General features: G+C 38.7%; 1 protein-coding gene across 2 annotated transcripts; it reads left to right on the forward strand.

Moving 5' to 3' along the window:
- The first annotated feature begins 98 nt into the window (after nucleotides 1-98).
- LOC144248911 (toll-like receptor 7) lies at nucleotides 99-12,758 on the forward strand. Of its 2 annotated transcripts, XM_085559078.1 has the most exons (3): nucleotides 5,333-5,473; nucleotides 8,796-8,873; nucleotides 9,333-12,758. In XM_085559078.1, the coding sequence occupies exons 1-3, from the start codon at nucleotides 5,471-5,473 to the stop codon at nucleotides 12,471-12,473; spliced, it is 3,222 nt and encodes a 1,073-aa protein (XP_085415204.1). In that variant the 5' UTR covers nucleotides 5,333-5,470; the 3' UTR covers nucleotides 12,474-12,758. The 2 variants fall into 2 exon arrangements, with proteins under 2 accessions (XP_077647026.2, XP_085415204.1); XM_077790900.2 differs by lacking the exon at nucleotides 8,796-8,873 and having other exon boundaries at nucleotides 99-5,473.
- Nucleotides 12,759-15,639: the final 2,881 nt, after the last annotated feature.

Raw genomic sequence — 15,639 nt, forward strand, 5'->3', positions numbered from 1 at the left:
GTTTTTCTATGTGCCTGTTCTCACATTCAGCTAAATGCTGCATCAGATCCATTTTTCTATACAGAACTGCAAACTGTTCCCAGAACTTAACAGGATGTATACGTGTAAGATCATTCTCTGTGTTAAGTTAAATGTTAGAGACCTGAGTTCCTTGTATCTATTAATCTGTTGGGCAAACAGCTGGGGGTATTTTGTTTATGTTTAAATACCATGAACAGTATTTTGTAAGCTCTAACAGTATGTAAAGGTCATGTTAATTTTGAAGCACTATTGACAGATACAGAGTGTGACCTGTTTGATACACTTAATGTTGACTTTTTTCCCCACAAAATATTTGGGGCAGCTGTTTTCTTTTGTAAATCTCTCATCACATTAAATTGTTTGCTTAACATCTATTCTGTAAAGTTGCTATCTTGTGATTGATGTTTTAGTATTCCCAACATTATTAATATCACTTGTCTAAACAATGACCAAGCTTTAATTGTGAGCAGTTTGGTGTAAATTCCATGTTTTCTACTTTCAATAGTTTTAGACATTCCCTGATTGTGATGATAGGAATAATTTTATAAAAGCTTTCCTGTTAATGTTATAAAGATTTATTGTGCTGTGTCCAAACAGAAAATTAAACACACTTACACTTACCATGGTCTGAAAACACAGTTTTTCAAACAGCAGAGTCAATGGATCATCTCCAAATTCCTGTTACAAAATACCACAATACTTGACTGTGCAGTGAGTGAACTAGAGTACAGTAACTAATCTTGAATGCTTTAGCATTAGAGAATTAATCATTATGAAAACAACTTTTCCTGTTGTATTATAGAACAGCTTATGGTTAAATATTGGTAATGCAGTCAGTAATGGATTAGGGCAGGGGGTTGGGACTCAAAATTGTAATTTTGTAGTTAGTCTTTGAATCCTATTAGGAACTTTTTTCAGTCTTTCTGTTAGAAGAGTAATGTATATTAAAATTTTATCTCTGCACCTAGATCACAGGAACTCAGCTTTCCTACCCAAAATTACAGTTTTTAATTACAAAAGCATTGCCATACTTGAGAGGTGCTTCCTTGATATAGTGCTGTATATAAAAAAAAAAAACCACCTTATTTTATCCAATCTTGCTTATTTGGGGATATATTTTTGATAATACAATGGTGTATTATAAAGTGAATTTTTCCATTCCAGTTAAGGCAGTCTTCAGAAAGCATTATTTTCTTCTCTGAGAATAAATCTAATTAGTCTTTATTTTTTTCCCCAGTAATTTTCTATTACTTCTGTGAAATTCTTTCTTTCTCCATGAAAATAAGTAAAGCAGAATTTCACTTGTACTGCTCTCAGAGTGATGAATACAGAAATAGAGTATATAAACTCTTGTAGTGAGAATTCAGGTCATCTGCTTATTCTCTGAGAAGTTCCTCATTAGAGTTGAATTTTCAGAATTATGTTACAACAGTGGAAATTAATTTACAGTATTTGGTAAAGAAATTTCTTAAATGCAGTATCACATGATCACATTATTTTGCAACTAGCTTGTTAGACCCCAAATCTGGTGCCACATAATTATACCAAGTTTGCACCCAAACACTACACAAAAGGCATATAATACAATTAATGCACTGTATAAATTCAATTGCTTTATGCATCAAACTGTTGGAAGCAAACCCACTCAATTGCATTTAACAGGATGAGATGGGGGAAAGAACAGAAGTAAAATTGCAGAACTAATCTTACTGTATGTGCTGCAGCTTGTACACCCAAAATACTTCTAAAAAGTTACAAGTGACTTCCAACAGCTCTGTGGAAACTGTGCCTCTATTTTGACAGAATTTAAAGCCATGGGAATAGAAAATAGTGAGGAGTTGGGTATTTAATTCTCTACGCTCACTGGCCCATGCCTGGATTCTGGTCTGAAGATCTGTTAGTTCAGCCTGGAGGGAAATATTCCTCTCTCTGCAGCATAAACCCCCCCACCCCCCCCCCCAAAAAAAAAAAAAAAAACAAAAAAAACCCACATTGCATTGCAGAAGTTGAAGGATTTAGATAATATTTGTACATAAACTTTATGTTGACTTGTTCCACTGCCCTAGTACAAGTACACATTTTTGGTTTTCTTGGTAAGAGTATTTGGTGTTTGCAGCTTTGCTGGAAGCTCTTGTCACGGCCTCCCAGGGGTTTTTAAATGTCAAATGCTCAGAGTCTGGTGCGTGGGGAATGAAACCTCAAAGTCTTTATTGTACTGAAAGGCCCAAACCAGAACTGAGATAAAGATTCTACATAGCTGTTCTTTGGGCTAATGTAAAAATGTTAATGCTATTATAGGCATAATTTATTCTCTTTAATTTCTTTTTGGTCTTTAGACCCATTCTCACTAAGGCCCTGAGTGCTTCCTCTGCCTTTGTTGAAGGCCAGTCTCCTCCAATGCTCTCTTCTGGTTTTTTTGGTTGGTTTTTTTTTTTTTGGTTGTTTTTTTTTGTGGTTTTTTTTTTTTTTTTTGTTGTTTTGGGGTTTTTTTTGGTTTTTTGTTAGTTTAAGTGCCTGGAAATACATTTTTGCAACAGCTAACAGCAAGGACCTTACATTATATACACAGATAATATGTACGGAAGCTTTAAGGCATCTGCAAGTGATTTTGTTATCATTTCCCCAATTTTGCTATCCATTTCTCTTTTTGGTTCTTTTTGTACATCTGTCTACATCAGTTTGAAGAGTCAGTTTATGTATTTCAAAGACTCAGCAAGATAGCTGCTTTTCTTGAATAATTTCATGCATAAATTATGCAATGTTACACTGAATGTTGTATTGACTATGAATAGGTGGGGTTATATCCTCATTCGTGAAATGAGGGTCAGCACTTTAGAGAGAAGGCATTGCTGCAAGACCTTAGGACTGCAAATAAACTACCCAGATGAACACTGGAATCCTGGTTTTGATAAATAAGTTAAAGTAAGTTGCTTTAAGTTTTGGGGTTTTTTTAAAGACAGAGGGGAGAAAAAGGGAAATGTGAATTCAGCAATCTGATTACAAGCCAACTGATGACAAAACTCATCGATGAAGGACTAAAGCAATTGCAGGTTCCTGGTTTATTTTAAATTACATTCTTTACTCACAGCAGCAGCAATATACATTTGCTCTTACCAGTGGGGCCTCCCCTAACACGTGATGTAGCAGGAAGTACTTTTTTTGGTTTTTGGTTATTTTGTGTGTCAGAGGAGCCAAGAGATTTTGTGCAACTTCTGAGGGAAACTGGACTTTTAAAATCAATAAAACCAGTAACTGTCTATGCCTTCAGAAATCAAACTATATTATGGAGTTCTGAACTGCAGTGCATTTACTCCCACCCCTTTTGAAGGGAATTATTGCTGTATTTTGCTTCCCACATTTCATAGGTTTGGGGGAAAAAAGGCAGCAAAAGCATGCTCTGCGTTTCTATTAATGTTTAGCTAAACCTGCAGTTTCACTCTGTACAGAATTGAAACTCTTGTGCTCTTAGATGGGTAACAGCAAGTTTCTAATATAAAGAAGAATCAGCCTTATTTCAAAATAAGATGCTGAGTGTCTGCCTAGTTATTAAAATATCTGAAGTTTGTGAGTTTAGACTGCAAGGAAGATTTCCAAAGACCTGTGCACCTGTAAAAAATTACTGGTTTGGGTGATTGGACACTGATTTAAGAAACGCCCTTGCAACCAAAACAAGTACATACAAAGCATCTCATGTTCTGGTGTCACATAGCAGGGAAATGGCTGGGTACTTGAACAAATCAGCATACACAGTCCAGCTTGTGTCAAATCATTATCTTTCGTAATTAGTTAAGCACATTATCTTTGCTATAGGGTCAATAATATAAGCTATTATAGAGTGGAAGTTCAGATCAGAGTAGCAAATGTAGAATGTTTGCTAGTGTAGAGTGGAAGGTTTTCCTCCAACCAGAAATTTCTTGGAAGGTCTTTCAACACACAGCAGGATTTTAGTAAGATTTTTGCATTAGTTATGGTAGCACCCAATGAAAACCTCAGTGTTTTTTGAAAAGCAAAAGCCAATTATCAGTAAAGAGAAGAAGAATCATTCTGCATTGCAGTACAGGCACAAAGGTGAGAAATATAGTTCTGAATTAATATATTTGGGAACTAATAAACCCTTTTCTAGGCCTTGATTGAAATGGTAATGATGCTGTATAACTTCCCTGTTTATGTCTATATGACCCAGACACTAAGCACAGGCAATATGAAAGTATGATTACAAATTCTTTCCCTGTTTATTCTTTGGGTTCCTATCACCTGAAATAAACTTCTCAGCTTCACCCTAGTCAGAGAAATTATGAATTACAATTTCAAATGTAAAGAAAAATATGTGGAGAAGGAAGGCATGAAAAAACCCTATGAACTCCACCTAATAAACATCCTAAAAAATTGAACTAGTCTGTTCTGGTGAGCATGGAGGCTTGTAAGCATGAAACTGTCTGAAAGAAACAATGTTCTGTGAAATGCTGGATTGTCATCAGCATAAGTCTCTCTATGTAGTTTTAAGCTTGGGCCCTTCTACTCTCTCCCACACAGTTTTGACCTTGCTGTATGCCATTTCCTGTGCCCTTGCCACTATGCTTTTTGTCCTTGGGTTTGTTTCCTTTCCCCAAAGTCCCATTCAGTTAATAGACATTTCTTCTGTAGAGTATTCAACTTAGAACTGTCCCTGTTCTTGAAGCTATTTTCATCCGGAGTGAACGCCAAATAATAATAAGAATGACTGAACTTCCAAAACTGAACTATTGTTAACATCAATAACCAACTTCTGTCTCTCTTTTCATGCAGCTTACACTAAACAGAGGGGGTGGGGGAAAGGAGGAACTTGAGCTTCTTCAAATCTTAATTTAGTCTGAAGTGACTGACTTAATGCTTGTATAACACATTTTTCTCCTTGCTGATTGAGCTTAAACTGTGTGGCCAAATATTTCACAATTCTCCTTTGGAATTCCCCATGGCTTGGATGTTAACCTTTTTCTGAGTAGGTCTTATAGTTTTTTATGGTGTGGTATTGTAGCTAGGTAAAACACAGTTTGAAATGAAAACTCCATTCCAAAGCAGCATAGAAGAGACCAAATTGCAGCATAAGAGAATAGAAGCACATAGATGTATGAGTCACATTAAAAATTTGTTTAGAGGAGAAAAATAGGAGTACCAGTTATTTCTGTGGGGGTGGAGCAGCAGATGAGGGGCTGTTGTTTAAAGTGCAAATATTTGAGGAAGTAGGTTGCAGCAGTAGTTTCACATTTAATTATTTCTCAAGTTGCAATCAAGGTGAAAAAATTGTGATAGAGTAGTGATTTCTGCTGTTGTCATGAGTGAGTTATGTCACGTTACATTCTCTTCTGCACCTCAGCTGAACCACTGGAAACCACTTTGATGCTGTTTTCTTCTGCTGTCTTTTATAATCTCTTCCAGCATCAAATCTGCCAGACCTGGAAGCACACAGAAAATGGTACGTCAAACTTTCATTTTAAAATTGCTCTTAGGTATCTTTGAATTGAACTGTTGTAGAAGACTTTCAAGAACATATTCTGCTTTTCTGTTTTCTAAATGGTGTGGTTTACTGTTATGGTTAGAAATTGCAGTGCCTCATGACTGGAAAGTAAAGTATTAATTTGCATTAATACTTACTGAACAGCTGTGCTCCAGAATGAACAAAGGATATCTTATCAAAATGCTCTAAGTTCTTAAGTGTTTATTTTTCTCTACCCTTTCCTCCTGCCATAACCTAAAATACATGTGGAACCTCTACAGAAAACCCTCCTTCAGAAACACATAGCTGTACTGTTGCTGAATATTTTAAGAACACCCTAAATCATTAAGAGTTTATGCACGTTCCAGTTAAGATCAGTAGATTAGTTCTTTTCAAACTTGTAATAAAGCCAAGCATAGATTAGTGAGAAAAGAACAGCTCCCATACTCTAGTTGTACTTTTAAGCAAGCCTCTCATTGCAAAGATACAGCACAAGACAGCATTGCTTTTTGCTCTTATTAGAAGTCTTTTTGGTTTTTCCAGTACTATAATGGACACAAGGTTTTACACATGTGAATAGCCAGACACAGCACCAGAATGTAACTCTTTGCAGTTCAAATAGCTAATGCATTAAAAGGTTATCAGGAAAGGGAAGAACATAGAAATAAATGAAGCACAAAGATGGTAGTAGCTAGGCTGGCTCTGCAACACTTAAGTTCTTAAAAATACTGAAATATGTGAGAGTTCAAAACCTGAGCATTGTAAAAGACTCAAGAGTATTTTCTTAACATATTCAAAAACATATTCATGAGGACTTTCAAACCCGATTCACTGCACCTAATATCAGGCACCTAAATGTGCAGCATTAATCCCTGCTTGGTGTGTACTCAGGCAGATCTCCCTTGATCTTCAAACTGAGCAGTTCCTGCAGAGAGGCCTCTCTCTCCTCTCCCACTCTATCTTGAATTTCAGTGCTGCTGTGCTTCATGGGCACTTGCCTTGGGTAACCAGACTAACTCTGAGGTCCATTGGTCTGCTAATGCAGGAAATGGAGGCAGGCAGCTGCTGGAACATTACAGGCCATGGTAGCATAGGTATTCTTTGGTATTCTGTTAGTCTCCTAACATTCTTTACATGTATAATAATATGCTGCATCCCCTGGGAAAGAATGAAAGAAGGCATTTTTTTTCAAGAATATATCCAGATTTTTCTTTGGCAGTGTCCCTTGCCACTCTAAGAAAGAGCTTCTATTTTCCATACAATTTAATAGCAATGGCAGAGTCCTTCCTTCTCCTTCCCACATTACTGGAGAAAAACGGGTTCTACTGAGAAGCTCAGGTGGTGAGAGGAAATTAATACCTTTTATCTTTTCCAAATTCACTCCCCACTTACTCTGATTATTCTCATTAATAATTTTTATCCAAGTGCTTTTCTACATCAGGAGATCAAAAAACTTAATCCTGTTCTAAAGAGGATTTGGCTAGACTGTACTGAAAATGCTGGTGAACTCTCTTACCCAGTGATCTCTGTCTGGGTGAGTTTCCTAAATGAATTCCAATAAGCCAAATGATGGTTAACTTGATACCTAGCAAATGAAAACAGAAGAGCTGAAGATAATAAAATATGAATACACAGGCATGGCCTGGTTAGTTCATATGAGCCTTCCCTGAATAATTGTATGAATGACAGCCATAGCTACCAGCCATGGTATTTAGCCACTTGTCTTTTCCCAGAGGATCTGCAGAAAAGAAAAAAGCCACATAGCACTTCCACAGAATGGGCAAAGAAACTGTGGTAGCACTGTAGCACCATGTCACTGTATCAGGTTGCACTGAAGTCAAGGTCTGCAGTATACTTTTACATTTTTCCTTCTGTATTGGGTCTCAGTAATTCCAAAGATGACTGAAGGAATTACCAAAGCTATGCTATTTGGATGTTGAGTCAAAGTAGCAGAAGTGCAGTGCTGTGTGAGACTTGATCTGGCTTCTCTCCCATTTGCTGCCCTGCAAGTCACCAGAGCACTCTTCCAGATACACAGATGCAGAGCTAGATCAGCATAGTTCTCTAAGGTAATACAGAAACACAGATTTTTACAGGGGACACAGTGCTTGAAGTAAGCAGGGTGTGCAAGAGGAAACCTCACTTCACCTCCAAGTGTGTGTCACCTGCGAGGCACAGCTTTGGCAGCACTCAACAGGGTTCACACAGACTGCTTGGTGGGTCTCTGTATGTTCTTGTGTCCCAGCTAAAGAGATAAAACCATTTCCATGTACCTTGAGCATTTTACCTAGTCATCCAATTTTCACCTGCTTAACTGGGTTTTGACATTTAATCAATATTATGCCACACGTAACCAATCCTCATTGTTTAAGAGTCCTGTATGTGCCATGCAAGTCTTCACCACTGAGTTTTCAAGGGAGAAATGAGGTTGTTGATTTTCGTGGGGTGTCTTATCTTTAAAACTCTTGACCAGCACCAGACACAAGCAGTTAAGATGCTAGGCAAGGCAGCAAGATGGTCAGGACCTCTCTGCCTGTGTCACACAAGACAAGGCTGACAGCCTGCCAGGCAGGGTTTCATTGACGCTGACTGCTGCTGAGGAAGTAACTAGTAAGTTGTGAAATATAAAAAGCTTTTTCCGTAATACACACAAATCTATGAAGTCAGCAAAGACTTGACAGACAGAGAAGCTTCTTAATATCCCTGTGGGATTTTGGCTCTGGTTATGTAGTCTGATTATTGTTTTTTTATGGAACATGCACAATGTTATATTTGCCTTTGATTTTCTTGTGCCCAACTCATATTAAAACAGTGTTTTTTGTCCTTCTTCCCTTATCGGGCAGAGAAAATACAAACTGGTATTAAACTTTATAGAAATAAAGACACTAACTGACTTAAGTCAACTCTACACCCATTCTAAACACGTACTAGAGGAAGAATACATATAATAATGTTAAATTTGAGTTAGAAATTCAGTCACCTGTTAGTGAAGTTTTGAATGCTTACACAAGCATTAAGTGAATATAGACTTTATCCGTCTTGCTTACAATTTGAAAAAGTAACTGTGCTCATCTATGCCATTAGGCAATGGCAATTTGCAGGAAGCTTAATTATTGCAAATTCAGGTGAACCCGATGGGAAGAAATGATGATGTCTACACACCAATTCAGAAGGCTGAATGATTTCTTTATTATAACTAAGCTATAATACATTAATATACTATATAAAGGAAGATACTAAAAGTACACACTACTTTCTCTAACTACCATATCTAACTCCCAACTCGTGACCCTCTCTCAAGAGTCCAGCCACAAGTGGATTGGATTGGCCATCAGGATCAAATAATTCTCACCAGAATCCAATCAAGCAATCAACCCAGGTAAACAATTCTCCAAGCACATTCCACATGAGAAAAACAAGGAACAGAAATAGAAATTGTTTTCTCTTTCTTTGTCTCTGTGCATCCTCTATGAAAAATCCTGAGAGAAAGATAAATGTCCCTGTGAAACTTAGTAACTCTTATTATCCCTTAAAATGAATGTTCACAGAGACACGGACTTTATTCACCATTTGTCACTTATTCAAGAGATATTTTTATATTACCTCATTTTTTAGAGATAGCATTTAAATTAATACTAGAATTCTTGGAGGTAATAAAAAAGCATTTAAGGGAAAAACCAATATATGCCCTTGGAAATTTTTAATCCTACTTGCACATCAATTCATGGTCAGTGTGAGACAAGAACCAGAATTTAGATGTATAGTTGACCTGACCCAGTGTATAGATTAAATACTCTCATTACATTAAACTAATACCTCCTGTTTTCCTTGGTTTTAGGTACCTTGTACAAAGATGTCAAATGCGTTGTCATTTATTTTGCTCTTCATATTCCCACTGCTGCTGTCAGGGGCTTGGTTTCCCAAAACTTTACCCTGTGATGTTAAATCTTCAGAAGGTACTGTGACAGTGGACTGCACCGACCGGCGCCTTACAGAAGTGCCCAGAGGGATCCCTGGAAATGCTACCAACCTTACCCTGAGTATTAACCATATTCCCAACATCTACCCAACATCCTTTGATCGTCTTGAAAATCTCCAGGAGATTGACTTCAGATGCAACTGTGTGCCTGTCAAACTGGGGCCCAAAGATCATGTGTGCACCAGCCCCCTGAAAATTGAGAATGGCAGTTTTGCTGCCCTGACAAGATTGAAGTCATTGTACTTGGATGCAAACCAGCTGGCAGAAATACCCCAAGGTCTTCCTGCTACTTTAACCTTGCTGAGCCTGGAAGCAAACCATGTCTTTTCTATCCAGAAATCCAGCTTCTCAGAGCTAGGAAACATAGAGGTATTGTATCTTGGACAGAACTGTTACTATCGCAATCCATGCAATGTTTCCTTTGAAATTGAGGAGAGAGCCTTCCTGGCACTGAAAAAGTTAACAATACTATCCCTCAAGTCCAACAACTTAACACAAATCCCACCCAATTTGTCATCTACTTTAAAGGAACTGTACATTTACAACAACAGGATTCAAGAGATTCAAGAACAGGATTTCAGTGGCCTTCTCAACCTAGAAATTCTCGACCTAAGCGGCAATTGCCCACGTTGCTATAATGCCCCATATCCTTGCATTCCCTGTCCCAAGAGCTCAATTCAGATACATTCAAAGGCTTTTGACTCCTTGGAAAACTTAAGGATTTTGCGGCTTCACAGTAACTCTCTTCAGAGCGTACCCAGCAGCTGGTTTAAAAACATCAAGGAGCTCAAAGAACTTGACCTCTCCCAAAATTTCCTCATGAGGGAGATTGGAGATGCTCAGTTCCTGACATTTCTTCCCAGCCTTGTGCAGCTTGATCTGTCCTTTAACTTTGAACTGAAGTTGTATTCTCCCTTCTTGAATCTTTCTAAGACATTTTCCTCCCTCTTTAACCTGGAAACCCTGAGGCTCAAGGGTTATGTCTTTAAAGAACTGAGGGCACAAGATCTACAACCACTGCTCAGTCTTAGAAATCTGACCATGCTGGATCTCGGGACTAATTTTATTAAAGTTGCAGACATGACAGTGTTTGAAGAATTCCCATCTCTTAAGTTCATTGACCTGTCAGTGAATAAAATTTCTCCTTCTTCAAGGGAAAGCAACTTCCATGGATTTTGCTCTAATCATGGAGTTTCAGTTGAGCAATACAACAGGCAAGTGCAACAAGAGATGCATTATTTCAGATATGATGTGTATGGGCGAAGTTGCCGTTCCAAAGACATAGAGGCTTCTTCCTACCAATCTTTAGTTAAGGAAGATTGTCTTAACTATGGAAAAACTCTGGATTTAAGCAGAAACAATGTATTTTTTGTTAACCCCTCAGACTTCCAGGGACTTAGCTCCCTCAAATGTCTCAACTTGTCAGGTAATGCAATAAGTCAAACTTTAAATGGAAGTGAATTCTCTTCCTTGTCTGGATTGAAATATCTGGATTTTTCTAACAACAGGGTTGATTTGCTATACCAGACTGCTTTCAAAGAACTAAAATTATTAGAAATTCTAGATCTGAGCAATAACAAATATTATTTTCTGGCAGAAGGTGTTACTCACGTGCTTAGTTTTATGAAAAACCTAGCCCATTTGAGGAAGCTGATGATGAATGACAATGACATTTCTAGCACTATTGATACAGGAATGGAAAGTCAATCTCTTAGAATTTTAGAATTCAGAGGGAATCGTTTAGATGCCTTATGGATGGATGGCAATGCTAGATACTTGTCCTTCTTTGAAAATCTGACCAGCCTGGAAGAACTGGATATTTCCTTCAACTCACTCAGTTTTTTGCCTCATGGTGTTTTTGAAAAAATGCCTCCCAGTCTGAAGATCCTCAACTTAACAAATAATCGACTGAAGAGTTTCATCTGGGGAAACCTCCCCTCTCTGAAGAACCTAGTAACTCTGGACCTGAGCAATAACCTTCTGACTAATGTTCCCCGAGAGCTGTCCAATTGCACTTCATCTCTCCAAGAACTGATGCTCCGAAACAATCGCATTCACATGCTAACCAAATATTTTCTCAGAGGTGCTTTTGAACTGAGGTACTTAGATCTCAGCTCAAACAAGATTCAAATAATTAAGAGATCTAGCTTCCCTGAAAACGTCATTAACAACCTGAAGATGCTGCTTTTGCACGGCAATCCTTTTAAGTGTAACTGTGAGGCTGTGTGGTTTGTCTGGTGGATCAATCGGACACAGGTGACCATTCCTCTTCTGGCCACTGACGTCACCTGTGCTGGCCCAGGGGCACATAAAGGAAAGAGCGTGGTTTTCTTGGATCTGTACACCTGTGAGCTGGACACGTCGTATTTGATCCTGTATGCTCTGTCAGCTTCGGCCATCCTTGCCTTGATGGTGTTTGCAGTGATGAGCCATCTCTACTTCTGGGATGTGTGGTACAGTTACCATTACTGCGCTGCCAGGCTGAAGGGCTATCGGCGCTTGTCTTCACCAGCTGCTTGCTACGATGCCTTTATTGCCTATGACAGTGAAGATCCAGCTGTGAATGAGTGGGTGCTGCAAGAGCTGGTTGAAAGGCTGGAAAACCAAAAAGCCAGGCAGTTCAATTTATGTCTGGAAGGAAGGGACTGGCTCCCAGGACAGCCGGTCTTTGACAACCTTTCCCAGAGCATTCAGCTGAGCAAAAAGACCATCTTTGTGCTGACCAACAGGTATATTAAAAGTGGCCGCTTCAAGACAACGTTTTATATGGCTCATCAGCGGCTTCTGGATGAGAAGATGGACGTCATTATCTTGGTATTTCTTGAGAAGGTTTTGCAGAAGTCCCGCTATGTCCGTCTGAGGAAGAGGCTGTGCAGAAGTTCAGTCCTGGAATGGCCAACCAATCCTCAGTCTCAGCCCTACTTCTGGCAGTGTCTGAAAAATGCCATAGCTATGAGTAATTCTCTGGCTTACAACAAGCTTCTCCAAGAAACTGTTTAATTCTACCCTTTCCCTTAAGTATTGTTATGATAAACATACACCTTGCTTGGCACTTTTTAGTGTGCAGCAAGAAATGATGCACTACCTCCTGGAAGTCACTGTTACAGAAAATCATCACTTCCAGCTTTTCGTTCTCTTTAGGCCTGCAGCATCTCCTATGGTTGGGTGAAGTGTGGGTCGACACTTGGTCAACATGCTAAATACACAGAGTGATGGAGTGGTTGGACCATGCCTACAGTTGCTGCTCTTCAGACACTGTTAGAATAAATGGGATTTTAATAAAAATGTGTAGTTTCTCTATTTGCTGTATTTATGAAAATCAGGAAAAAAATCTTTGACACATATGTGCCCAGAAATACCTTTAGAAAAGCTAATTCTTTGATCTTAGAAGCTGGAAAAGAAAAGCTTTCTTATCTTTTCATCCTAGGCTTACAGCTTCTGAGTGTACCACTTCTGTCCAAGTGGGGAAACTGGGGAAAGAAAATTCTGTTTGGACTGATGTCAAGGGCTTGGGTTTGGTATAGGAACTCTACCACTGCTGCACGGTCAAAAAGCTCACAAATCTGAAGAGACTTGGAAGTATGTGTTTGGACTGAAATGGAGAGGTATGAGTTCAGAAGATCTTGTAGGCTGTGGCTGAAAAGGAGTTATAAGATAAAGGGATTCCTTGTGCATGGGTGCAAGAAGAAGGAGAGGACAGCAGACGGGCAGAGGGAGAGGCACAAGACAGATGGAAAAAAATCAGTTAAACAAAAGAGACAAAGAACTAGGCATCTTCCAGAGATCCCTTCCAACCCAAACCATTCTATGATTCTGTGATCTCAGCTGCCTCTAGTGGTTCCTTGCCTAGATCTTCTATCTGGTCCTTTCTTTAAATTGTTTCCTTCTGATTTACTTTAGTAGACATGCACACAGACAAGAACACAAAAACAAACAAGAAAACTAATGCTCATATAATATTACAGAAAATAAGAATTTTTTTTCCTCCAAATTATCAAAGTGGTGTTATTGATTTATAACAGAAGCAGGAGAAAGATCAGGGCCTATTTAGAAGCGTGGAAGTTTTGATTTTATTTTAACATTGAAAGGAGGATCTGGGGAACTAAAGGCTTGTCAGCCTGGCATCGGTGCCAGTGACTGTCATGGAGCTGATCATCTTGAATGCCATCACATAAGAAGTACAGGACAACCAGGGTATAAGATCCAACTGGCTTGGGTTTATGAAAGGCAGGTCTTCCTTGACCAACCTGGTCTTCTACTGTGACAAAATGACCTGCTTAGTGGATGAGGGAAAGGCTGTGGATGTTGTCTATCTAGAGTTTAGTAAAGCCTTTAATATAATTCTCCATAGCATTATTTAACCAGGAGAAAAGGTGGATTGGGGAGACCTTATCACTCTACCACCACCTGAAAGGAGGCTGTATTCAGTGAGTGAGTCTTTTCTCTCATGTAGAAAGTGACAGCATGAAAGGAAATGGACTAGAGTTGTACCAGAGGAGGCTTACATTTGATATTAGAAAAAAAAAATTAATGGAAAGGGCTGTCAATCAATGGAGCAGACTGCCCAGGGAAGTAGTGAAGTCACCATCCCCACAATTGTTCAAAAAGCATGAAGATATGGCACTTGATATGTTTTAATGTTGAACATGGTCATAGTGCTAGATTGATGATTAGACCTGATAATCTTAAAGTCTTTCCAACCTTAATTATTTTATTATGCTGTGATTTCTTATGGTTGTGTTTGTAAACCAATTATTTGAAGTTCAACTACTTTGTGCTCATTGTGACCAAGACAGTCACCAATCACCACTTTGCCCATGAATCCCTCTCTGCTTCCAAACAACAAATCTATAACTATAAATCTATAACTATAACTAAAGCTATCTAGCCTATAACTATGTTATAACACAGTAACACAATGAATCTACAGTACTGTTTTATTTGGTAAAGAAATTTCTTAAAAGCAAGATCATTTAACCCACATTACTTTGCAGTTAATTTGTTAACCCCAAAGTCTGGGGTCACATAATTATACCAAAGTTTACACCTGATCACTACACTGAAGGCATTTAATGCACTGTATTAGTTCAGTTGCTTTATATATCAGATCTTTGTTTCAAATAAAGTGCTGAATTATTTGCCTTCCCTGTGCATAAATACTGTAAATAAGGCTTCAAAATTTCTTGTGCCAAGAGGTTACTTGGGCTTCTATTCTTTTGAAACTCTTCTTATGCAGATTGCGGCCTGCACAAGTCAAATAGAGAAACATTGAAACAAGGCAAACAGAACGTTGGCTCTCATACAAACCGTATTCATAAATCATGCTCCAGCTGCCTTGAACATAAGGATGAACTGTTAATCACACCAGACTGGTAAACATCTTCATAATAAAATCATCCTTCTCTTTTTTTATGGTCTGACAGAAGGGACACAATGTTTAAATTTCCTTGGGGGTCTAAGTTGCGTTTCATGAGCAGTTGAAATTTGTGTTTCTCAACTGCATTTAACAGGATGAGATGGGGGAAAGAACAGAAGTAAAACTGCAGAACTAATCTTACTGTATGTGCACCCAAAATGCTTCTGAAGGATTACAGATGACTTCCAACAGCTCTGTGAAAACTGCCTCTGTTTTGACAGAATTTAAAGCCATGAGAACAGAAAATGGTAAGGGGTTTAGTGTTTAATTCTCTATGCTCACTGGCCCATGCCTGGATTCTGGTCTGAAGATCTGTTAGTTCAGCCTAGAGGAAAATATTCCTCTCTCTGCAGCATTCTTTTGAGATAACAAAATATACCTCATTGCATAGCAGAAATTGGAGGATTTAGCTCATTTAATCTGCAAACCTTACTTTTCATCATTCCACTGCCCCAGTGCAAGTATACATTTTTGGCTTTCTTGGTAAGAGTATTTGATGTTTGCAGCTTTGCTGGAAGCTCTTGTCATGGCCTCCCAGGGGTTTTAAATGTCAAATATTCAGAGGCTGTTTCTGAGGCAGTGACTATGGGGAGTGAAACCTGAGCGTGTTTCACTGTACAAGTCACTCTCACAGTCGTTTGTCAGGTGTCTGTTGTCAGTGCTGGCACTCTGTGGTCTCTCCTGCAGTGGCTGCTGCCCCTGTCTGGCAGCCAAGGCCCACCCATCCGGGCTGGGGGAGATTGGGAGGGC

The sequence above is a fragment of the Lonchura striata genome, chromosome 1 (assembly GCF_050655825.1).
Source record: "Lonchura striata isolate lonStrDom1 chromosome 1, ASM5065582v1, whole genome shotgun sequence".
In the NCBI taxonomy this organism is placed as follows: domain Eukaryota; kingdom Metazoa; phylum Chordata; class Aves; order Passeriformes; family Estrildidae; genus Lonchura; species Lonchura striata.

Bases quoted from the DNA above. Each gene is read 5' to 3' on its own strand.
- LOC144248911 (XM_085559078.1), top strand. The intron at 8,874-9,332 runs GTAAACAATTCT...CCTTGGTTTTAG, and splicing joins CAATCAAGCAATCAACCCAG to GTACCTTGTACAAAGATGTC.